Raw genomic sequence first — 24,859 nt, 5'->3', positions numbered from 1 at the left:
GATCCATGGTTCCACCCCCTCCTACAATGACTCCCAGATGAGGCCCAGGACACAAAGTCCACCTTTGGAATTCAGCAAGTTCCCAGACATGGCAAACCATCATCTCAGGGAATGAACCACCATGGGAATGTGGTGGTTCCCCTGGGCTTGGCTGCAGGGTCTCCTTGGAGGGGCAGAACTGATGGCAGGGACAATGCTGAGGTTGGCACCAAGACAGGAGACCACCTAAGCCACCCAAGAGCCACATTTGCAAAGCAGATGGACAAATCACAACCAATTTTTTATCTACACATTTCACCTCACATCACTTCATCCTATCTAGTCACTTGATCTGCCTTCTAAATCCAAACTTCAGTATTTTTAGTTACCTAAAAAAAGAAACAATGCTCACCCAGAGGAGGCTAGAAGCTCAGGCTGGAAGCATGAAACCCCAGCAGATCAATATTAAGTTACATCCTGGCAATTAGAGGAAAAATAAACACAGTTAACTCAGAGCCAGGTGAACCTTTGTGCATTAAAAACACCAATAGTGTTTTATTCAGAAAAAATAAACAGCCTTGCTTTGAATGAGATAAACACTCACGATAGATGACACTTGGCAGGATAATGTGAGCCAGCCATGCCTCAGTGCCTCAACAGCACAGGGGGGTGGGAATAATCCTGAGACAGCCTCCTCCCAAATGCCTGCTCAGCCATTCCCACTGACCTGTCCCCAGTGGCTGCTGCTGTTGAGCTGATCTTTGGTTCATCCTGAAATTTTTTTTCCTGGTTTAGCTTCTCTATCAACCCATCTTATTTAAACTACATCCTCTGAATTTTTTATTTTTTTGAACTTTAGATTTTTTTTTTTTTTCCCTAGGAGACTTTCTAGTCTGCAGCCAGCTGGGGCCCCTCTTCTTTCCCTTGGCTCTACTCACTGTGAGAAGAATAAAAGCCTCCTCTGTTCTCTTTGGACAGGTTTCCAGCACTTGTAGAATGGTTTATCTGGAAGCAACATTTCAGATTTTTCTATGCTGCAACTGACACCACAGACAGGGATGCATCTTCATTGCTGAAGGAGAGCAAAACTGAGAAAATTCTGCCTCCAACCCTCTTTTAAAGCAAGACAGCCCAGGCATTCTTCCCACCCTGCTGCCCTTGACCTCTCAAGACGTTCTGCCATCCAGCCTCTTTCTTCCACAAGACCACAGCAGCCAGCAGGGATCTCCAGTGGTCTCTGGTCCAGCCCTCAGCTTGGATCAGGTCACTGGCACCTTCTGCAGCCTAAAGTGAACCTTCCTCCAAGGATGGAGACCCCACACTTGCCTAGGGTCACTGGCCTTTGCTGAGCAATCACCTTTATCAAACATTCCCTAGGGAAGCCATCAGGGAGGGGCTGTGACAGCCATGCTGTCCTCTGGGCTCCCCTGTGGCTCTCCCTGCACAGCTGGCTCCCCACCTAGTGCTTCAGGCTGCCCACAGCACAGACAGGCACACAGACAAAATAATTTGCATCAATAATAACTTTTTTGAGGTTATCCTTTCTCAGTCCTGGTACATTCCATCTCTCCTATAGGACATCCTGCACCTGAACTGGGAGCTGCAGAGGGCTGAACACCCTTTATTGCCCCTGTGCCAGGCTGGCAGGGGCAGGTGTCAGTGCCCCTGCCTGGACACTATTCCTGCTCCAGTGCAACACCAGCCTCCAATGTAAACACACACTGCATGGAACATCTGACCTTCCTTTTCCTGGCAAGCTACTGCCTCCCCCCTGTTATAAATACACAAATGCAGAACTTAGCACCTGCTTTGACACAGGCATGGCAAGGAAACCACACTGGGACCCCGTGGAGAGCCTGTTTCACCTGGTTCCCTCAGCGCAGCCCTGTGTCCCTTCCACAGGTTGGGGACATCCAGCAGCCGTGGCTGGGATTTGAGCCAGAGGGGTCTGTAGTGTTTGTGGGCTTCTCAATGCAGCAACATTTCCTTCCAGGCAGAAAACATCAGCCTGTGCCCTTGCCCTGCAGCAACACCATTTTGGCCTGGCAGTGTTATGACTGGAGGGTGGCTGTGTCCCCTGCCAGACACCACAATGACTCCTTGCTGATCCCAGTGCTCTCACAGGACAGGGAACATTCCCAGTGGGAACCGAGGCCCTACAGAGCACAGATTGGAGAAACCTTTCCAAAAAAGCAGCCTTGGCCTCATTCACACAGGGCTGTGCCAGGGCTGGGAAGCAGCTGATGGATTCTGACAGATTTAGCACTCAGACTGAGGCCTCAGTTAAAGAGCAGCAGCCCAGGCTGAGGCTCAGGGCCTGTCCTGCCCCGGGCCAGGCAGAGCCAGGTCGCTCTCATCGTTCTCCTCGGGCTCGCTGCTGAAGGTGGAGGGGCTGCTGCTGGGCAAGCTGTGCCCAGAGCCTGTGCCCAGGGAGCCCTTGGGCTCAGTGCCCAGCCCCAGGGCATCCTGTGGGCACACACGGGCAGGAGCTGGCTGGGAGTCCTTCCTCTGGCTGACAAACTGCCTCAGCAGGGATTTCTGCAGGGTCGTCTGCAGGCTTTCACAAGTCCTCTGGTTTGTGCTTGGCTGGGTGTAATGCAAATCCAGCTGCAGGACCACATCTGTCTGGAAGGGGAGAACAAAGAACACGAAGTGAATGGGGGAATCAGATTGGAAGCAGAGCTTTCCTAGTGCTGCCTGCAGGAAGGAGCCTTGGCTGCTGCTGTGCAGGCTCACAGCCCCATGCTGTGGCACGATGGAGCAACACTACTGCCAGAGAAAATGGGCTGGACACTCTCATCCAGCTCACTGTGCCTGATCTTGGATTTCAGGACCTCTCCTGAAGTCAGGCCATGTGGGATCCCATCAGCTCCATCAGGAGCTGCCACTGCCAGCATCACCCCTGGGGTGTGGGCACAGGGGAGCAGGAGCAGAAAAGAGTTTATAGAGAAAGTTCCATGTGGAACAGTGACAAATGCTTTGCACAAGTCCAGACAGATGACACCAGTTACTCTTCCATCATCCACCACTACTGTAACCCCATCACAAATGTGCCAAGCACAGTTAGCCCTCAGTGAAGCCATGGTGGCTGTCACCAATCACTTCCTTATTTTCCATGTATATTAGCATAATTTCCAGGAGGATCTTCTTTATGATCTTGCCAGGGACTGACTGGCCTGTATTTACCCAGGTCTTTTTGCACCATGGCCAAGAGCAATGCACATGGGAGAGGAAAGCATGAACCACTTAGAGTGCTCAAGGCCAGGCTGGATGGGGCTTGGAACACCCTGATCTAGTGGAAGGCATTCCCTGCCTGATGGGCTTTAAGGTCCTTTCCAGCTCAAACCATTCTGGGATTATATGAACAAAAACACACCTCACACTGTAAAAGCCAACAGCTTTAACCAGCAGTGCTCCATAGGGATCTACTCACAGCCTAGCACTATTTTAGAATTTTATAAAAGATGAAGAAATAAGAGAATAACCACATTTGTGGCAGTCAAACCCCTGAAAACAGACCCCCAGCACAGCACTGTCACTGAAACACCTGTAAAGAGCAGGGAGAGGTATAACAGAACAAGAAAATTCTGGCAGGCAATACCTGGTCTAGGTCTCCTGTCTTCACTTAAAAGCAATGCAGAAAATCAGGGAAAGGTTCAGAAAAGAGCTCCAGGAACAATGAAGAACTGAAAGCAATGCCATATGCTGAAGCACATCACATACAGAGCAAGCAGAACTTGCTGTAGGCAGATCCAGGCAGCAGCTTGAGAGCAGCTCTTGGTGTGAGATCCACTGGCTGTGTGTTAGGAGAGGAGAAAAAATCCAAGAATAAACAAGGTGCATAGTGCTGTTTGAGGAGAAACAAGCCAGGGGACAAGCAATTCTGCTTCTCTCATGGTCTTTGAATAGTTTGAGGGTGTTTAGAAGTGTGCTGAAGAAGAGCTTGGATCAGGCTTGGCAGTGCTACTCTGATGACTGGAGATCCTGGCCAGCACATGAACTCATCTCTCAGGCAAGCACACAGCCTAGTGAGACATTCCTCCACCTGAAATAACTGAGCAGGTCTGACCTCCCCGTGGTTGATGGGGCAGGGAGCAGCCTCCTGGCCAGGCAGCAGAGAAAAATAAAACAATCCATGACTGGTGATGCCTCTCTGCTCTCAGCAGAGGCTGCTGTGGGTCAGCTTTGATGGCAAAGTCAGGCAGAGGAGACAACACAAAAGCAAAGAGTACCCACAGTCAGGTTCTGCAGCCTGATTGTAAATCAGAAAGATTTTGCTGAGGTGTCAAAGGTGAGGTGAAAGGACAGTGCTCTCCTACAGAAACATGCTGGGTGTGTCCAGCCTGGAGAAGAGAAGAATCCAAGATAACTTTAGGGTCCCTTCCAGTGCTTAAAGGAGCTCCAAGAGAGCTGGAGGGGGACTGGGGCCAAGTGCCTGAAGGGACAAGACAAGGAGGAATGGCTTCAAACTGAAAGGGTTAGATGGGATGTTGGGAAGCAATTCTTCCCTGTGAGGGTGGTGAGGCCCTGGCACAGATTGCCCAGAGAAGCTGTGGCTATCCCCTCCCTGGAAGTGTCTCAGGCCAGGTTGGACAAGGCTTGGAGCAACCTGGAATAGTGGAAGGTGTCCCTGCCTATGGCTGGGGGTGGAACAAGAGGAGTTTTAAGGTCCCCCTCTAACCCAAACCAGTCTGTGATTCTCTAAAAGAGGGCAGCTTTTGTGCCTTGAAGACCAACAAGCTCCTCTTTGGTCTGGATGTGACAGTGACACGTGGGCAGAGAGGCAGATCCAGCACCAGCCATGCAGGTGAGGACACCAGCTCCATGAGAGTGCAGAGCTGGGGAAATTTGCACCTGGCTACTCTCTACCTGAATTTTCTGCAGTGCACAGAGCTGGAAGATGCAGTCCAGCTCCTCCCTCTTGTACACAGAGGCCAGCAGAGTCTCCACATGGTCCAGACAGCTCTCCCTCTGGATGGCCACATCATCTGTCTCCTGGGTCAGGAAAACAAGAGGAAATGCAAGGAAATTTCAACACCAGCATGAAACATTGAGGCACAACTGCCCATCAAACGTGCTCAGGGCTTTAATTAACACACTGCCTGGTGGAAATGCTGGGTATCCTGATGGAAGTACTACAGAAAGCCACAGGTATGCAGAGATTTACACACTTGCCTTGTATATAATGAGAGGACCACGAGTGTCTCAGCATGTGCTGCAGTTGAGACAGCCATGATACACAGAGTATCACCATACAATATCAGAAAGCATCAACCTATCCAGAGCAACACTTCAGAAGGCTGCCAGCATCTGCTCCTCCTGTTCTTTAGTCCAGCTTTTTACACCCCTCCTGTTGATGCACTGCCCCTGTGTGCCCTCTGCTCCCTTTGGTGGTTGGTCAGTGCCCCTGGGCACTCCAGGGCTCATTGCTGTCACCTGCTGCTCACAGCTGGAGCCCATTCCCAATTACCACAAGCTCTGTGCCTACACCTGAGTACACCTTACTGTGAAAAATGGGCTACAGTGGCATTTGCAGCAGAGCAGGAAGCAGCACCAGCTGGTACCAGTAGGGCCAGCAGTGTGTCATGGAGGGAGCAAGTTTTCCAAGGGCACTGAGCTGTGCTGAGTGCTGATTTAGCCCCCCCACCATCTACAGAACACCCAATTCTTGCCAAGTTGCTCAAATTTAACCAAAACAGCACCGTGTCTATGAGATCCTCCTCAGTACCAACTGAGGCACTAATAATAGCCCAGGAAGAGACAAGGGAATAAAGGCCTGACGAAATCACAGATCATGGAATATCCTGAGTTGGAAGGAACCCACAAAGGTCATTGAGTTCAACTCCTGGCCCTGCACAGACACCCCAACAATTCCACCCTGTGCCTGAGAGCACTATCCAAGTGCTCCTGGAGCTCTGGCAGCCTTGGGGCTGTGACCAAGTCCTTCTTGCCCTGGATTTGAGCTCTCCAGAATGGGTGACAGACCACAGTCTACCAGTCCCTTCCAGAAGGCTTCCCTCTGCCAGCCAGCTCTGGCAGCCATCCCAGTGTGATCCTTAGCAGAAGTTGCCCTGGGCATGCTGCTGAAGGAGGCTGTTGGGATATTTAGGGAGGCAGAGGTTGGAGAAGCCCTGGGAGCTCTTCCTGGCCCTCCCTGAGCTGCTGCCTGCAAGCAGCCAAAGAGATTTGGTTCTGGCCAGGAGAGTATGAGGAAAAGCACTGGATTCCAAATGCTGGCTGGGATCTGCAGGCATCAGGATCAGCCCTGCATGCAAGGCTGGTGGAACAGGAGGTCACTGGAGGCTGAGGAAACACCATTTATCTCTGTGCAAGAGAAAGCCAAATCCATCTCTGCACTTGGCAGCTCGTTACAGGAAAGATAAACTGGAGGGAGCCTGGGGAAGATCAGGCCAGTGAATGGAGACCAAAGAGGCAGGAAGCAGATCAGGGAGATGCTGCTGACACAGGGCTTTGCCAGCATGGCTGCACAAAGGAGGGTGTAGCCCTGCTGTGTCCAGCCAGCTCCATCCTCCAGCACGTGCTCTGAGCTGCAGAGCTGCCTCCAGCCCAGGGGTCCAACATCTAAAGATGTGGAGCTGCTGGAGTGAGTCCAGAGGAGCACAGGGAGATGCTCTGAGGGCTGGAGCTCCTCTGCTCTGGAGCCAGGCTGGTACAGCTGGGGGTGCTCACCTGGAGAGGAGAAGGCTCCACGGAAACCTCAGAGCCCCTGCCAGGGCATGAAGGGGATCCAGGAGAGCTGGAGAGGGACTGGGGACAAGGGATGGAGTGACAAGAGGGGAATGGCTTCCCACTGTCATTAGAGATTAGGGAGAATGTCATCTCCACTGTGGAACTTCCTCCCTGCAATTCAAACCATGACTTACTTCCACGTTGGAAACAACTTTTTGTAGATTTCAAGGCCAAGTAAAATCAACATTTTTGCTTTTCTTGCCTAAACTACAATTGCCTTGCTCCTTCCTTTCATGACTTTGTCTGTGTTTTAGTTGGCACACTTTTTTTTCCATGAAACATGGAAAAAAACTGGACCCAGTGTTCCAGCAACAGCCAGGAGAGCCAGACAAGATCTCACACAAATCTCAGAGCTCTAGTTTACAACCTTGCCACGGGTTTGTGCCCTGGTTTTGTGGCCTCAGCTGCTTTGGGCTCTGACCAGAACTGGTTCTCCACTCACTGCCCATCCCATGCTGATGCTACTTTTTATTCTTACTCACATGCAGGAACTTGCATCTGCTGAATAACAGCCTTGTACCTTCAGTTATCCAAATCCTTCAAAAATCTGCTTTGTAGCACCTTGCAGTGACATTTGGAGCTATGGGATCTGTATATTTAATAAGCACATCAGTGAAAACACCAATCCCACAGCCCTGATTTTCCAAAAAGTCCAAACATACTCCATCACCCTTCAATAAGGAGAGTTTTCTCTTAGTTTTAAGTGGATTTTCCTGTGCATCAGTGTGTGCCCATGGCCTCTGCTCCTATCATGGGGCACTGCTGGGAAGAACCTGGCTCCCTCTTCTTTGCACCCTCCTTGCAGGTGTTTGTAAACCTGGATAAACTCTTCCTGAGCCTGTTCTTCCACAGGATTAACAGGCCCAGATCTCTCAGCTTTTCCTTACTAGAGGGAACCCAGTGTCCCCACAGGCATCTCAGGGATCCCACAGTGGGGTGGTGGCTGCTGTGATGTCTGAGGTGGGGCAGGTGACACTCATGGAAGGACATGCTGCTGCCTCTGTAGACAGCACTGTAGCTCAGTGGGAGCCAGCTCCACCATGCACTAGGACAAGAAGAGGGATCTGGCTGTACTGGGGTCCCTTTTTGTCCCCCTGATCCCTCTTGAGACAGCAGGAGCAGGCAGCTGGGTCCCCATTCCTCCCAGTCACTGATGTGGGGCAAAGCACACAAATACATGCTCACATACACAGACACAATTTTCATGCATGATGCTCACAAGGGGAAATGATGCTGCAGCTTAGGAAGGGGCAGGATCAGGCTCCAAACCTCCTGGATACACCACGCTGCATCAGAGACCCCAATGTGCTGAGGAGCAGAGTCCCTCCATGAGAAACAAGGGCCAAAACATCCACCACAAATGAGCTATGCTTCAGGAGGAGGACTACAGGAAACAAGGGAGATAGTTACAGGAAGGAGCAGCAAATTCAATCTGTACAAGTGGCATGGGGACCATCAGTAAGCCCACACTGGGCACATGGTCTGTGTAGCATTCACATTCTCTGAAAAGTCCCTTCACCCAGGATTTTTCTCTTGGGAAGCTGAGGAGCCTCAGAGACAAGAAAAAAATTCTTATCTCATTTGCTTCTCCTCTGTTTTGCTCCTGTGGAATGCGTTTGGAGATTGTTTCATTGGATTCTGGTGTGAGTTGTTTTCACTCTTTGGCCAATCAGGGCCAAGCTGTGTGAGGACTATGGAGTGAGTCACAAGTTTTCATTATTATCTTTTTAGCATTCTGTAAGTATCTGTTCTGTATTCTTTAGTATAGTATAGTATTCTTTCATATAATATAGTATAATAAAGTAATAAATGAGCCTTCTGAAAACATGGAGTCAGATTCATCATCCCTGCCTTCACTGGGACATTTCCCAGCAAATACAATAGGTCTGGGAGGAAAGGTTTGAGAAAGGGTTCAAGAAAGCTGGTACAGCTCAGATGGGAAGGAATACATTATTGCATTAAGATACATTAGCACAGCAGGCTAAAGAAGTCAAAAAGCCAGACCTACTTTCTAACACAGAAAACAGAATAGCTCTTGGCCTCAATTAGATTAAATGCAATAATTTAATCAGGCAGGCCAGAAATCAATCTGAAGGATAACTGGTTAAAGGCATCAAACTGCTGCCAAATCTTTTTTTGTGATGCACGAGAAGCAAGGCAGGGAATCCACTGAGATGTGGAAGGAGCCTCAAAGAGGTGAATGCAGGGGAGGGGATCCTTTTTCACCTGGGATCAGCCATTCCCACTCCTCAGGACTCAGCCCAACCACCCTCCCCACCTGTGACCTGGGGAAAGCAGCCCAGGAAGGGCACAGGCAGAGCACTCACGAGCTGGTGGAGCAGGAGCTGGGGCTCAGTGATGTGTGCCAGGGGTGGCTGTGGCTTGGCACACACGAACATCAGGTTGGAGAAGAGCCGCAGGAAGCGGAGCTCCACCCGCACCCCACACGGGAAGGTCACGGTTCTGCTCGGCAGCTCTGCAAGGGAAATTCGAGCACCATCAGCTCCTCTGGGGGTTCTGTCAGCACCTCCCTGCACAGCAGGGTCCCTGAGGGCCACAGGCACCCCCAGCTCCTCCTCCCCACACCCTGCATGGCTCACCTTGGCCGTGTCCCCAGCGCTCAGCAGCTGCTCCCGAGGGACAGATGGGGTCTGTCAGGGACCGGGCTTCCTTCAGGGTGTGCTTGATCTCCATCACCTGCTTCCCTGTGACCAGGGGATCACGGCCAATGTCTGGGGGAAGGAAACACCAGCATCACTCCAGGCTCCTTACTGATCTCCCTGCCTTTCAGGCCCTACATGAATGTCTCCATGCTGCTCAGAGGCTACTGAAACTCCCATGGGGCACAGCCCATGTGATTTGGAGCCTAGGGAACAACAGTGGGTGGGATGGGATGGGATGTGGCAATGTGGAGCCACTGCTGTCTCTTCTCACCCCTGCCACTGAAGCGAGTGGTTTCTAGCTTCTCTTACCTTCTAACACATCCTCCAGCATGTGTGTAACCTTCTTCTCTTGCAGAATGTGTTTCTTCAGGTATTTCATGAAGATCCCAGAGCTGAACTCCCCATCCTGCAATTCATAGGCTTCTGCATCTTCACTCCTGCAAGAGTAAGGGTATTTCTTCAGAGTCCTTGCAGTTCTCATTGGGCATGAAGTCTGAGGTCAGTCTGGGGTGGCCAACTCCATCCAGACTCTATTGGCTGGGTCAGAGTGAGCTTCTCAAGGAATAACACAAAGTGTTTTGGTTGTGCCCCAGAGAGGATGGGCAGGCCACAGGACAGGAAAAAGCAGTGGAAGGGAATGGGATGGGACAGCCCAGGTGGGTGACAAAGGTGAAAAGCCAGTGGAACTGGCACTGGACCAGTAAATAACACCCAGCATCTCAGGAGGCTTTGGGTGAGTTGCTCATGGGAACTCCACCTGGAGAACCAGGCTGAATATCGGGTGACAGGAGCTGATGTCACCTTCACACACACCTCTCAACTGGAGAACAGGCTGATGGCAGCAGGAAGGACAGAAGTGATTGGACAGCACACCCAGCAGCTGGAGGGTGAGAGCCAGAGGGAACATGAAAACCTCTCCAGCCTCCTTGCACAAAAGGATGAGAGGAGACAGGGCTGTGCCAGGGTCTGGTCCTGTGTGAGGCTGTGGGAATGGTGAAGTCACTCACGTGGAATAGCCATAGACAGTGTTTCCCCAGGGCTCCAGGGGCTGCACCTGGGACAAGGCACGTCCTGGGTTGTACCTGGAGAGGAGGCAAAGGCACAAGTCAGTGTCGAGGACATCTGTCAGCTGGAGGGGACAAATCCCACACATTCCTCATGTCCATCTCTTAGGGGTGGCAGTAGGATCAACTCTCACCTCAGCTATAACCAGAGAGACTAAAGCTGGGAATCACAGCAAGAGCCCAAACCACAGGGAAAGGTGTGGTCTGTCCAGCTGTGACTTATCTGCACTGGTAAGCTGCCCTGAGCCTGAAGCTGTGGCACAAACTGGAGCTGTGGGTGCACATTGCCACCTCCCTGCAGAGGCTGGGTTTTAACAACTCCAGGCAGCACTACAGTGCAGAGAACACACAGGTTCACTGTGGCCCAGTGGACAGCTGTCCCATGGAGCATTCACATTCTCTGAAAAACCCCTTCGCCCAGGATTTTTCTCCTGGGAAGCTGAGAAGCCTCAGAGAAGAAGGAAAACAATAATGATCTGATTTGCTTCTGCTGTGCTGTGCTCCTGTGGAATGTGTTTGGGGATTGTTCACCCACAGGTGATTGTTTCAGTGGATTCTGCTGGGAGTTGTGTTCACTCTTTGGCCAATCAGGGCCAGGCTGTGTCAGAACTCTGGAAAGTCAGGAGTTTTCATGATTATCTTTTTAGCCTTCTGTAAGTATCCTTTCTGTATTCTTTATATAATATAGTATAATAAAGTAATAAATGAGCCTTCTGAGAACATGGAGTCAGATGCATCATCCCTGCCTTCACCGGGGCACTCTGCAAGCACAACAGTCCCTCAAGCAGTCAGAGGAGCACAGCACCATGGTTACAGCTCAGCTGTCTTTGCACCCCACAGGGCCCTTCCAGACCATGCCCACACCTTTACCTTAGGGAACCAAAGCAGGCTATGGGTGATACACCCCCAGATCTCCTGGAGAGATGGGATCAGGACACACACACAAGTTTCAAAGCCCAAAACTGGTCCTGGCACCTCGGTCTAGACACAGCTGAATGAACACAGCCCCTGTTATTCCCAAAATCAGGTAGATCCATGGTGACAGGACCCGATTTCCAACAAAACAGATATCTTGGTTGCACTGAATGGTTAAACCTTGCCCATTTGACTGCAGCCAGACTGACAGTGTGGGGACAGGCTGCCTCCAGTTCCCACCAGTGACTCAGAGCTGCTCCCAGTCCCATGGTGACAAGAGCCAGGCACAGAGGCAGTGTTAGTCCATGTAATTCAATTCCAGCACAGTTTTCTGGGGCTGGAGCTGGCACACTAAGGAGAACACAAAGTACAGGGGTATTGAGATTTATCTGCTCTTCAATTGCTCTTAATTTAATGCAGAAATCTTTGGTTCCAGACCCTAGGATAAATCAAGGAATTCCTGGAAAAGGCAATCACATCCACCCAAAGTCAGTATATAAATGTATGAGGCTACACACAGGCTCTGTGCTCTGATTCCTCCCCTGCCAAGGCTGAGCATCTGCTCCCACTTGGCAAAGGGAGATGTGTTTCTCAGCACCCTGGCATTTCTGATGCCAACACATGGGGTGAGCAGAAACTCTGGGTGAGCTCCCTGTCAGCACAGACACAGCTTTGTGCAGGAGCTGCTGACAGACCTGCAGCATCAGTCTGACCAGGAGGGTGCTGGGAAAGGAGGCCCTGGAAAGGGGCCTTGTTTTACACAGCAGTGTAAACACACACAGCTATGAAATCCAGACACTTTCCTGAGCTGAAATGGTGACTTCTAGAGAAAAAACAAGCTCAAGACAGAGCTCCTGCCCCCACAAATCAGGGATAACACCACTGCATGAAGTGCTGCGCTTGCTGTGGAAAAGGGGAGGTGTGAACTTCAGGGAAGGAGGGAGAAAACCAACTGCACAAGTTTGCCTAAATATAACAGCAGACCTCACACTGCCTCCTCTGAGCACCACTGAGACTCCACTGTGCAAAGGAACCAATGGCAATGCCAGGGGAGGAGACAGCAGCTCAAAGGGAGACAGACAGCAGCTCAAAAGCTGTTTTACAGACTGTTAACACTTGCACTGGTGGTCCCTGTGCAGCCCCCACAGTGCCTCCCCATCACACAGATGGCACAGCAGCAGCCCAGAGCTGCTCCAGTCCAGCTCCAGCAGAGTATCCATGAGAGCCAGGTGCTCCTGCTTTGCTGCAGGCCATCCCCTGCCTCTGAGCACGCTGGGGAAGGCAGCCAGGTGTGCCAGGGAAGAAACACTCTGCTCTCAGCAGCCAGCAGGAAGGGAGAAAGGGGATGCTCCACCCTGGGGAGTTCAGGGCAGCATCAAGGGACATCAAGCTCCTGCCCCAGAGCTGTGGGACAACTCCCAGCACAGCCAGCTTTAAGGGATTCAAAGCAAGCAGCCCCATCACTGCAGCTAAAAGGCATCCAAAATTTATCATCTCTCAGGGTACCAAATGCTCTGTTGTCTTTCTGATTCTTAGAGCAGGAAACACAGTAGGAAGAGAGAGATATTCCTACATTTGCTCTTCAGGTCCTCTCTGACCTGTAAATCTGCCTCAGGAGCCTGAAATAAATGAACTAATGACAGCTTCTACTGCAATAGTCCACCCACCTCTGCTGAAATTGGACAAGTAGTAATTTCCTGCAGCAGGATAGAAGTCTGCAGGCTAAGGGAGGATGATGGGTTTTCCACAGAAAGTGGGAAAATGCTGATCCCTGACCTCCTCAGCAGCAGCTTCACAACACGACCACTTCAGAAGGATTTAAGCCCAGCAAAAAACAAGTAGCAGGGCTTAAAATATTTTCCCTGTCATGTTGCACTCTTCTCAGAGATATTAACAAGAATGCAGCCAGGAGAAGAGAGGTGAACTGAACACTCCCAGCCTGAGCACGTGGGAAATATGGACCAGGAAAGCACACAATCAGCAAGATCAGGTTAGGTGGTTCAGGCTTGAAACACAAAAGAAAAACCCTGTGCTGAGTTTAAGCCAACAATTTATGTCAGTCAGAGCCACTCCTCCACAAGCTCGAGGCAACCTGCCTGTATTTGCCAGAGTTCTTCACCTCAAAAAACCAAGGGAGGGTCTCCAGCCCCCTCTCTCCAGCAGATCCCAGACAAGGTCTGCACTATGATTGACCCACCCCTCAGGACACCCTGCAGGACCTGACACCATGGTTGGTTTTATGGCATAGATCAATAACCTCTGGCAGAGGCTCAGCAGCACCATGGGGGCTGTCTAAACCCACAGCTGAGGATGGCTCCCCTCCCCCAGCCCTCAGAACACCCACCCAGGTGAGGAAGGGGGAAGAGGCCCCTACCACTTCCTGCAGGTGTCCAGCAGGATGATGTTCAGGGCTGTCTGCTGCTGCTGCATCTTCTGGAGGATCCTCTGCACGCTGATGCAGTTCTCAGGGGCGTAGGGCTGTGGAGCATCCACAGGCACCATGTAGTTCCTCCCCAGATGTTCATAGCCATGCCCAGCATAGTAGAATATAGCTGGGAACAGGGAGAGGAGAGGGTGAATCAGGATGCCAACCTGCAGGTCTGTAACCAGCTCCCCATGGCCACATCCCACCCCCTGTCCTGAAAGGACACTGGGGCAGGGCAGACCTAGACCAGTAGCACCTGTGGAACTGGAGCTACATTCACCTCCCAATTTCAACTCTTTCCCAGTTTATTCCCTTCATTAGTGTTGGAAGCAGCCCCAAGAGGCTCTCCTGTGCTTGTGGATTCCTGCACCATTTGTGTCCTGAGGACCTTGGGTTTACACACTTCCAAAGCCTCTGTGCTGCAACACCCAGGCTCAGCACCTGCCAGGCTGAATTTCCCCCTTGTACCATGTTTTGATTAGTCCTCAGCTCTATGAAGGGATAAGGCAACAGGAAAGGCTTCTACCAGGATGGAAAATACATTAAAAGCCATTTACATTAGAAGCTCCTCAGTTTCCTAGTTTTGGAGAAGAAACTAACTGATTAGGTGATGGGAAACATTCTCCATTTCAAAGGTCTGCCTGTATTCACACACCTACAAACTGGTGAAAAATTAGACACAGAGAGAGATGAGTTCTTCAGATGTCCAGAACATGAGAATTGTGTGCTTCAACAACCTCAAACCAGGCACCAGCCCTGTCAGGCAGGGGAGGAGTCACACTCATGCAGATGCTGGTAGGAAGCCAACAAGAATTTTGGGTTTTACTCTTAGGCACAATGAAACTTAGTAATGGTTTCTGCCTTCCCAAAAGATGGGCTATCCAGGTGGGAAGCCAGCACTGGGCAACTTGGCATGGCCTAAGCTGGGGATCTTCTCCCACCCTGTGTTCAGTGCAGGGCTGGAACAGGGATTCCCAGGCTGGAGCTTCTCAAAGGGGTGCTGGCTGGCTACCCCTCCCCAGGACCAATGCCACTGCCTGGGGGATGCTGGCTGTTGAAACTTGGGGAATTGAAATGGGTTAAAATAGCTCTACGAGGTGGCACAGGGAGTTGTGTCACTACAACTGGGGGACAGTGAAGAGTGAGAGGTCAGAAATGGGAAAAAGCAGGTAAGAGGCAACAGCAGGAGAAATTCTTCACTCAGATTCACTGCCAAAGCCCACACTTCAGTGAGCAACCTCTCCTCTATTTTCCTTCTGCTGCTCCTGCCCCTGCACTTGGCAGGACACACACTTTGGTGTGATTCTGCAAGGATGCAGAAACAGGGGCAGGAGCTGAAGGGCTGAAAGCATGATCTCATTGTGTGGAGAATGGAAAACATGATCTCATAGCCAAAAAGACCTTGAGTCACCTTTGGTTTCTATTCTCAGGGGACAATGGAAAGTTTCTCAAATGGCCATTTTCACAGGTGCCCATGAGATTTGGGTTCCTCTTCTGGTGGATCACCAGCCAGAGACAGCAGGCTCTGATTTGCAGAAGCTTTAAACTTTTGTAACTTGAATCAAAGCCACAGAACCCTCCCCTGAGACTAGAAAAGAGTATAAAACAGGAAGCCTTCTAGAAAAATTAGATGCAGGTTGGGCCCCTTGAGCCATTGAGCACTGGGGGCTTTTGTCCTTCTGCCTGTTACATGCAAGGGAAGTGATGACATCTGTCACCAGGCAGCATCACTGAGGCTTGGAAAAGATGAAATGTAACAGGAAAGCCCACAATGAATGACTCAGTCCTTAAATCTTCTAACTTTTGGGGTCTTGTTGAGTACCTGCATGTACCACCAAGTGCTCCCCATGGTATATAAACCACAAAGACTTGTGTTCAAATCAGAAAAGGTGAGTTTCACATCACCTGAGCAACTTCTCCAACCTCTCCTGGACTGAATCTCTCCTCCTGAACAGGAAAGTCAACAATTTGCCCAGAGAAGGAAAGGGATGTTTTATTCTGAGTTCTTCCCACATCGTATGAGTCAGAACTGCTCGTCATAGAAAAACTTCTGAGTACCAAATTAAAAAGGGGAAGCTCCAAGCACTGCTTCTAATGCAGGAAATGTCAGCATGAGTGAATAAAGGCAATTTTCTGCTTGTGTTGCATTTCCAACATAATTATTTTTTTATTTGGGACTTTTTAGGACGCTCAAAATAACATCCACAGGGATTCCTCACTTGCCTGAGGGTGGAATAAATAGATCACTTAGAGGATGTGGTTTCAGGGGCTTTCAAAAATCCTATGAAGCTTTTTTAAGATGAGATCTGGAGGAAAAGCAGCTCAATAATCCACCACCTCCATACAATGAATTGGACAAACCTTTGGATCATGGGATCACTAGGGCTGGAAAAGACCTCCAAGATCATTGAGTCCAACCTTAGACTGAACCTCACCATGCCCACTAAATCACATCAAGCGGTGCCACATCCACTTGGTTTTTGAACACTTCAGGATCCAGGCCTGGGAGCTGTGCTGGGATGCTCTGGAGATGTGGAAGGAAGTCTCACAAAAGCCTGCAGCTCCTGGAGGGACAGCTACAGAGACCAAAAAGCCCAAGTGCCCTCGTCAGCATAGGCCATACAGCAAGGGGCAAGGAGCACCAACCCATGGAGGTTCATGTTCAGCACTCAGCCCTCTCCTCCCTCTGTATGTGCTCCCCTGACTTCAGCTCTGCTGGCTGCTCCACAGGAGGTGGCACCTCCAGGTTCCTGAAGCAAGAACACTGGGATGCCACAGGAGCATGTCCAACATGCACATGGGTGTACAGCACTGGCTGTCACAGGCACCCCTGGGGCCTTTAGCAGGCTGCCTGAGCTGTTCCTGGAGCTGCTGCTGTCTCACCACAACTGGGGCACTCCCTAGGCAGCCTGACCCAATGTCCCACCATTCAGTTAGGATTCCAGCAAATGTGGCAAGAGTCCTGATCCCAATCACTGCTGGATCCAGCCCACACTGGGGTTCACTGCCTTCAAAGAACAGCACACCACTCAGCCTGGAGAGCTAAAACCTCTCCTAAGCAGGTCTTAAGAAAACCTCAGCCTAAGCAGGCATTGCCTCACAAATACTCAACTCAGCTGTTGATGTTTTTCCTGACAGCACACAAAATCAATTTTGCCAGGAAGGATCAGAGGCCACGAATGCAGAGAAGCTCAGAAGTTTAAATAAGACATGACAATATGAAAGGTTTGCTGTTTCCAAGCCTTTTTTTTTCTCTCCAGTGTTTAGGAAGGGCCATGGATAAAATGCCTTTTGGTCCTCACATGCCATGGACAGAGGGTAAGAATTGCAGCTGGGATGACTCTGTCCTGGGAGAGGTAAAGCCTGGGATAAAAGGAGATTTCAGAGAGCAACAAGAAAAGGAAGCTGCAAGTGAAGTTGTGGCAATATGCTGTCACAGGTGATGTGCTCAGAGTGCCAGGACTGCACGTGGCCCTTCCCACCAGCTCAGCTCTCCAGGTGAGTCAGTGCTTCCCAGAACAAGGTGGTTGTGCAGCATTTACCTCGTGGCCAGGTCCCCATCCACTGCACAACCTCCAAACCTCATGCTGAATGCCAGCCTGGATTCAGCCCACGCTGACTTTCACTATCTGGGTGCCACTCAGCTGGCATGTAAGCCTCACACTGAGGTTTGGAAACAACCAAAAAAAAAAAAAAAATCACCTGCAAGGTGTTTTCAGGGTATCTGTCCCACTGTGAGAATCTCAGGGACCCCAAAGATGCTACTTTCACCACCAAATCTGAACACCTGCTTTAAGATCCACAAGATCTGGTGGTTTGGTTTGTGGTTGAGGAACACTTCCTTACTGAGCACAGTGCACAATTAAGCACAAAGCCCAACCTCAAAGCCACCTGCAGCTGGAAATGCTCTTCTGCAAAAGGGTTGTCAGGGGCCCAAATTAGACCTTCAGGAAAGAGAAACAAGGAAATCATGACCAGATGCACCAGTCAGGACCCAAAAGGAGCTCCCTTCCTCACACATGAGTAGGGAGGGGGGCAATCAGTCAGTCTCCTCAATTATTTTATTCAAGGAAAAATCAAAAACCCCTTTCCCATTCACTATTGGAAGCACTGGCTCCCCAAAAACTCAGTGTGAGCCCAAGCTGTTAGGACTGGAGGTGAGCCACGTGTTGGAGAAACATCTGCCAAAACTAAACAACGCTTACCCAAGAGCTCCTGCCAAACCTGGTCTCCTTTGAGATAGCAACATTCAATTTCTTCTCTTTTAATTCAATAGCTGTTGAGAAAATTCCCTAATCCCTACTCAGCACAGGCAAGGGGCTGAGCTGGCTTGGCCTTACCATAGACTCCCTTCCCCAGGAGCTGCAGGAACTGAGCGACCGCTGTTGCCATCTCAGCCTTGTTCAGATCCAGCAGGGAGACAACCTGGAAGCCCAGATGCTCCAGAAGATGCCTCAGCTCAAACACATCCCTCACAGGAGCCATGAGGTTGGGGTGATGCTGGTAACGGTTGTTGCCCACTAAAAGTGCTATTTTGCCTGTAGCTGAAACAAACAACAAGTGAAAAAGCTGTAAATGCTCAGCAGGAGGCAAGACCTCACCTCCTCCTCTTGGAGTGAGGATATGGACAATGTAAGCAAGGATAGACCCTAGGCTGCTGCAAGGCTGGAGCATCCTCCAGAAAGCTCTTGGCTTTCTGAACACCTTGACAAAATACACAATCATTTTGACAGAAAGGCTTGAAAAGTTTTCAGTTGACAACCAAAATCCCAGGAGTGCAGAGGTTCTGCTCTACCTGCCCTACCATGACCACAGGGAGGGGGATTCACTGAGCCAGGCTGAGGGGTCCTTTCCCTCACAGGGCTGAAGGAGAGAAACCCATGGCTCCTGCTTTGATTTTATCCCCACCTCCCACTGTAAAAAAATGGGATTTATGTTGCTCAGTGGTGGTGGGAGCAAGGAACTTTGCTCTGCTCTGAGGAGTTATTTCAAGTCATTTGAATAACCATTTTAAACTTTTAAAACCATTTGGCAGGCACAGAGTTCAAGACTCAGTTACTCATTTGGAATAATCTTACTCCACTTGCTGAAAAAGATCAGGGCTTGGCAGGGGTTGGGATTCATTTTATGCTGTACAGCTGTAATCCAAAAGTGCAGAGCCTGTGGCAATGTGGTCATAAAGGCCTGAAGCAGTCTTTGCAGAAAAAGCACTCTCATTCCTTGTCTTCCCACCCACCCTGGAGCCTGGCTTTTAATTAAGGGAATAATTGCTCAGGAAGAAGAGATGACAGTACTCACCAAAAAACTTTCCAGGGCCACAGGTACCTGGGAAAGAAAAAGGGAAATTATAAGCCTGGGTTCAGACCCAGTGCCAGGTCTGAATTCTGCTCCAACAGCCCTGACAATGCACAGCTGGAACAAACACAGAGGATCTGCACAAGCAACACTCATCAGGCAACTCCTTCACAGCCTGACTGCTAACCTTAAAGACACTGGTCTGATGCTAGGAGGATTTATGAAATCCAGCCTGACTTATGACATCCTGAGCAGCTGGGAAGCAAAGCCTGGAGAAGTGGCAGACCAGGGAAGGAGGCTCAGCATGGAGAAGCTCATACCTGATGTGACTCACCTTCTACCTCACTGCAGCAAAAGCAAAGGAAACAAAATGACTCAAGGTCAATACAAGCTCCAGAACAAGAGTTTCTCCCCATAAATGTCCAGTGAAGAGGAAGTTTGCCTGTTTGCTTTTGATTGCAACAATATTCCCAGAGTTTTTCATCTCCTTGCTCTGCCTTTCCCTGTTGTTTTAGCAGTTCTGGCTCAGAAAAGCCACTCACTTTGGTCCACAAGCTCTCCTGCCTGAGCACTTCCAGTCTTTTAAAATCATTATTACCCTAACAGCTCCAGCTTTTCCTATTTCAATCAGAAATAAATTTAAAAATCCAGCCCAGGAGAAAATTCTAGAACCCTAAATGCTCTAAAAGAAGAAATTAAGGATAAATTGCATTAATCTCATGGGTCTTGAAGACCTCTGGCTCCTGAACCAGTGCTGCTGATACACAAGAGATACCTGAAAAGCTGAAGAACAAAACCACTCATTCTTTTCCACCTCCTACAGAGGCACCTGTTGCATGTGAAAGCTCCCCAGCAGTAAAACATGGAACCCAACCCAATCTGGTGTCCTTTTCTCACTGTCTGTGCCCCCAGGATGTGTTTTGCCAGCTGTGAGGAGGCAGGCAGAGTGCTCTCTGGCTACTCAAGAAAAATTTGCACTATGGAGAAATTTTAAAGCCAGCATAAAAGGCAGGATAAGAAGCTTATGGCATAGAAAAATCTCTAGGTGGAGTAAAGAGCCAGCAAAGTCAGCCTGAGCTATTCCTGCCTCACATAAGGTAAAGGCAGAGGGCCAAAGCAGAGAGAGGTGGAGCATGATCCAGGCTCTGGGAACACATCCTCTCCCTGGGATTCATCACTCACACAGCATCAGCCCTGAGCTGCCAGCCCAAGGGGCCTGAACCTCCCCAAATAAACAGCATCTCTCCAGCTCTGTATCCGAGCACATCCCTTCGTGTCAGCGAGACTGGAAATGAGTATGGCCACGGAACCTGCTGAGATTGGGCCTGGAACTGTGAAAGCAGCACCTTGGCAGGTGTCTTGGCAGGTCTGCAGGGAGCAGCTGAGAGCACTGAGCCTGCCCTAACACAGCAGGTGTCTGACCCACAACAGGGCCCAGCAGCATCCCAGCTGCCAGACAGCGCATCACTGCATTTAGGGGCTTCTCCAGCCACTGCTCCCTTTGCTCCCTCAGAGCCCCAGTGTCAAGGAATCCTGTTTATCATGGTCCTCCCACCAGCTCAGCACCTCCAGAGAGCACCAAATTCCTTTGTCCCCTCTAATCACATGCAGCAAAGTGGGGTGGGCTGGCTCTGCTCACCGATGTGAACGTCCACGGCGTTGGTCCAATGCTCTCCGTGACTGTTGGAGGCACAGCACAGGTACGTGCCAGAGTCACTGACCTTGGTGTGGGTGATCTAGGCAGACCAAAAGTTAAACCACATTATTTATGGTGAAAGTTTGTAGCTCCATGCCAGGATCTGCCAAAGGCACTCGTGTTCATGGAATAAAAAGTATTTTTTCCTGCTGTTTACAGAGACTTTGCCTCACAAAGAATCAGGACAGGGACAAGAACCAGAGCTGGTGAGGACTCTGGTTCTCCAGCCCAGGATCCTGCTCAGACAGGGACTAAAGCCACCACTGAGTCAGGGTGGCCACAGCTCTGTCTATTTAAGCCCTGAACACCTCCAAGCACATTGCTGCCTTTCTGGCTCCAGCACAGCACCATCCACCTCTGAAAACAACCTCTTCTTAGTGCCCAGACTGAACTTTCCCATCAGAATTGCAATCTAAGGCCACCATGAAATACCATCTAAGACCATCTGTAATACCATGGACCACTACTGAGAAGAGACTGGATGTATTCTCCTTGTGCCTTTCACATGATGCCCTGGGAGGAAATCTCCTTCCCTGATTCAAGAACACAGCACTGATTTACAGTCAGTCAGAGACACAAAATAAAGCCAGCCCCTCTACTGCCTCCCTGACTCTCTTCTGTCAGGACCAACCACATTTCCTTCTAGGTCTCCAGCAGGCAGACAGCATTCCCACAGCTCCATCAATCCACAGTCCCCTCCACACACAGACAGTAACTGTTCTCATGTCTCTGCATAAAAGGGCACAAGAGATGTGCTGAGAGCCCTTGACACATCTATGGATTAGTTACCTCTTAGAGGAATATCCACAACTTTGAAAGAAATTAATAAAACATATTCCCCCTTCACACAGTCATCCAGCCAGCTACCAAAGCAGCAGGGTGACACATGGAGGGCTTTCTCACAACCCTGCAATCAGCTTCTCCCATTACCCACCTCAGCACCCAAAGCTCCTGCACTATCCCCAGAAAACCTTACCCGGAGCTTTTTTCTCTTCTGCTGCTCCAGCAGGTTCCCATTGCGGTACCACTGGTAGCTGGGGGCTGGGACCCCCATGGCAGCACACTGCAGCTGCAGGGGCTGCCCCACCTCCACCCGCTGCTCCTGGGGGTTGAGGACAATCACTGGCTCTCCTTGCCACAGCCGAGGGGGCAGACCTGCAAGGCAAGAAAAACAGAATTGGTCCTCCCTCCACAGGGATAGCAAACAACGCCATCTTCAACCATCACTACTGCACCTTTCTCCTTGGGGAGCAGGGAGCAATGCCTGTGACAGTAAATGTCACACCAAAGCCCTGTCTCTGGCTTCCCAAACCTGATCCTCGCCCTTTCCTGACAAATGTGAAGTCAACATTCTAAGGAAAACTACACCCCATTTTTGGTCAACTCTGAAGTAGCCAGATGGGTTCTTCCAGTCCCAATACCCAGATTAACTCTTGGAAACCCATGGCAAGCAGGAGGTGCAGGTGCATGTGGACGGGGCTTGGAGCAACCTGGTCTAGTGAAAGGTGTCCCTGCCCATGGAAAGGGGTGGAACAAGATGAGCTTGAAGGTCCCTTCCAACCTAAACCATTCTGTGATTCCATAACACATCAAGAAGGTAAAAGACAGGCTTGTACCTCTAGCAACACACTGATGGACCTCTACTTTCACCCAGTCGGAGAAGACAGCATTTCTGTGGAGGTCATTGACTCTGCAGGTGTAGAGCTGAGTCTGCTCTGCAATGATGGGCAGGTCTTGGTTGGTTGCTCCAGGAATCAGGCGGCAGCCAGACTAAGGGAAAACAAAGGCAGTGGGCAGCTATTCCCTCCTCACTGCTGGCAGCAGAAGGCACAAGGAAGCCTGTTGTAAGGGCAACAAAAGTGGAAACCCCTGGTTTCCTCCTCTCCTTCAGCTCCCCCACTGTGTGCCAGGACCCAGCCTGGTGCCATACCCAGGGCCACCCCATCCTTACCTGGTACTGACAGAACCACTGGTACTGCAGCGAGGAACGTCCCTGGGCTCGGCACCGCAGCGTGAAGGAATATCCCACTGGGACAGAGACAGAGACTGGCTGCTCCGTTATGGTAATGGCTGTGGAGAAACAGCAGCTGGAGCTGGGAACAACACTGCAGACACAGCCCAGCATCTCACTCTCACCCAGTGGCCAGGCATGGTGGGCTTCAGGAGGGATATCCACCCCAGCAGGCAGGGAAGATTGGAAGAACAGGAAAGTTCTTGTGGCCAGAGAATGGAGAGATGGATGGATGGATGGATGGATGGATGGATGGATGGATGGATGGATGGATGGATGGATGGATGGATGGATGGATGGATGGATGGATTGCAGGTGGACGAACAAGGGGATGGGTGGATGGAAGTATGTGTGGGTGAATGGATGACGTGGGCCTCTTCTGTCTATTCTCGCAAGTGCCGGGGGCTGGCACGGTCACTCTGCCAAGTAGCCACTCACCTTCCTGCATCGCTTCTCCCGCGGCTCCTCCCCGGCCTGGGCGGCCGCCGACCGGCCCCGCGGCGGTTCCTGTCCCCGGGACGCGGCGGCGGCACCTGCGGCGAGGGACGGCGGCGCTGGGGCGGGTCGGGCCGGGACGAGGGGCCGCTCAGCCGGTGCGGTGGCCCATGGCGGGCTGGGGGCTGCGGCGCCGGGCCGGGGCCCGCACTCGGCTGCCGCCGGCCCCGCGGCCCCGCACTTCCGCGCTCCCGGCCCGCCCCGCGCCCGCCGCCACCGGGGGCGGCGCCGCCACGCGCCGGGGCTGCCGCGACACCGCACGGACCGGACCGGGCAGGAGCGGCACGGCACGGACCGGGCTGGCTCCGCACGGACCGGCACGGACCGGATTGGCTCCGCACGGACCGGATTGGCTCCGCACGGACCGGCTCCGCATGTCTGGCCCGCTCCAACGGGGACGCTGCAGGACGCGCCCCTGGCCAGCATGCCGAGGCTGCCCGCACCTCCAAGCCCACGAGTGACCTCTCCTCTCCCCAGGGGTGTCCTCACGCCCACCGCCACTGCTGAGCTCACCCTCATTCACACGGGTGTCCTTCCCTCCTCCCTACAGTGTGTCCTTGTCCTGTCCCAGTCCCCACCACTCCTCTCCCACTTTACAGCTATATTTGTCCATATCCCACAAATATCCTCACCTCCTCCCCACGGGTGTTTTCACCCCCATCCCCACTGATGACCTCACCTAATCCCGATAATCGTCATTGCCCCTTCACCACTGGTGTCCTTGTCCCCATTCTGACTGGTGACCTCAGCTGCTTACCAGGAGTGTCCTACCCTCCTCCCCATAGCCCCCCCCCCCCCCCCCCACTCCTTACAGGCCCCTCTCCCTACACAGATGTCCTTCTCTCCTCCCTACACTCTCCTCTCGCCCATATCCCCACGGGTGTCCTCACCTTCCTCCCCACCAGTGTCCTCAACCTTATCCCCACAGCCGTCTTCACCCACATCCCCACTGGTGACCTCACCGTGTCCCCACAGGTGGCCTCGTCCGTCCCCCTGTGATCCCCCACACTCTCATCCCCGCAGCCACTCTTGCCCCAAGCCCACCGCCCTCACCCCCCAGGCTCCACGGCCGCACTCACGTCTCTCCTGGGGACCACGGCTCGAAAGGTTCATGGTGGAGCCAGCACTCCCAGGGGTGGGTGTGCAGAACCCCCTTCCTCCGAGAAGTCCCCGCCAGCTGGGCCGGGCATCACGAACGCCCCGGGGGAAGTGGCGCTGGGCCAGCCCTCCGGAGGTTGCACAAGCCCCTCTGGGAAAGAAGGGAAGCGTGGAGGACTCCACAGCGCTGTGCCGAGACTTGCATTTGCAAGGTTAGGGCAAGGTCAGGCTCATTAACCCAATGCTCATCACCCTTCCAGAGGCATCAGGACTACAAGGAAATTAGCTGGAAATAAGTGGCTAGGGAGGACAGAGGGTGGCCAGGGAGTGACTGATTGTCAGTCCCAAAGAACTTTGAAGTGACTGAGAAGGAAGTGTGACACAAAGCTGGAAGGAATGAACTCAGGGCAGACAAATTTGCATCTGGCTGGCTTCTCCCTATGTTAATAGTCCTAGGAAGCAGGCTCC

The 24,859-nt window shown here is 51.5% G+C and overlaps 1 protein-coding gene across 3 annotated transcripts; it reads right to left on the bottom strand.

Moving 5' to 3' along the window:
• Positions 1-259: 259 nt before the first annotated feature.
• LOC103816155 (mucosa-associated lymphoid tissue lymphoma translocation protein 1 homolog) lies at positions 260-23,387 on the bottom strand. Of its 3 annotated transcripts, XR_003944900.2 has the most exons (15): positions 23,237-23,387; positions 22,739-22,857; positions 22,404-22,557; positions 21,764-21,942; positions 20,731-20,827; positions 19,095-19,121; positions 18,137-18,340; positions 13,746-13,923; positions 10,400-10,474; positions 9,702-9,829; positions 9,330-9,461; positions 9,057-9,205; positions 4,849-4,974; positions 3,581-3,775; positions 2,460-2,604 (listed from the first exon to the last, which is right to left on the bottom strand). XR_003944900.2 is itself a non-coding variant. In XM_030228583.2 (14 exons), the coding sequence occupies exons 1-14, from the start codon at positions 23,244-23,246 to the stop codon at positions 2,290-2,292; spliced, it is 1,893 nt and encodes a 630-aa protein (XP_030084443.1). In that variant the 5' UTR covers positions 23,247-23,387; the 3' UTR covers positions 260-2,289. The 3 variants fall into 3 exon arrangements, 2 of the variants coding, with proteins under 2 accessions (XP_030084443.1, XP_030084444.1); XM_030228583.2 differs by lacking the exon at positions 3,581-3,775 and having other exon boundaries at positions 260-2,604; XM_030228584.2 differs by lacking the exons at positions 3,581-3,775; positions 4,849-4,974 and having other exon boundaries at positions 260-2,604.
• Positions 23,388-24,859: the final 1,472 nt, after the last annotated feature.

This window comes from Serinus canaria, chromosome 10 (genome assembly GCF_022539315.1).
Source record: "Serinus canaria isolate serCan28SL12 chromosome 10, serCan2020, whole genome shotgun sequence".
In the NCBI taxonomy this organism is placed as follows: Eukaryota; Metazoa; Chordata; class Aves; order Passeriformes; family Fringillidae; genus Serinus; species Serinus canaria.
This window is presented reverse-complemented; position numbering and strand designations above follow the sequence as displayed.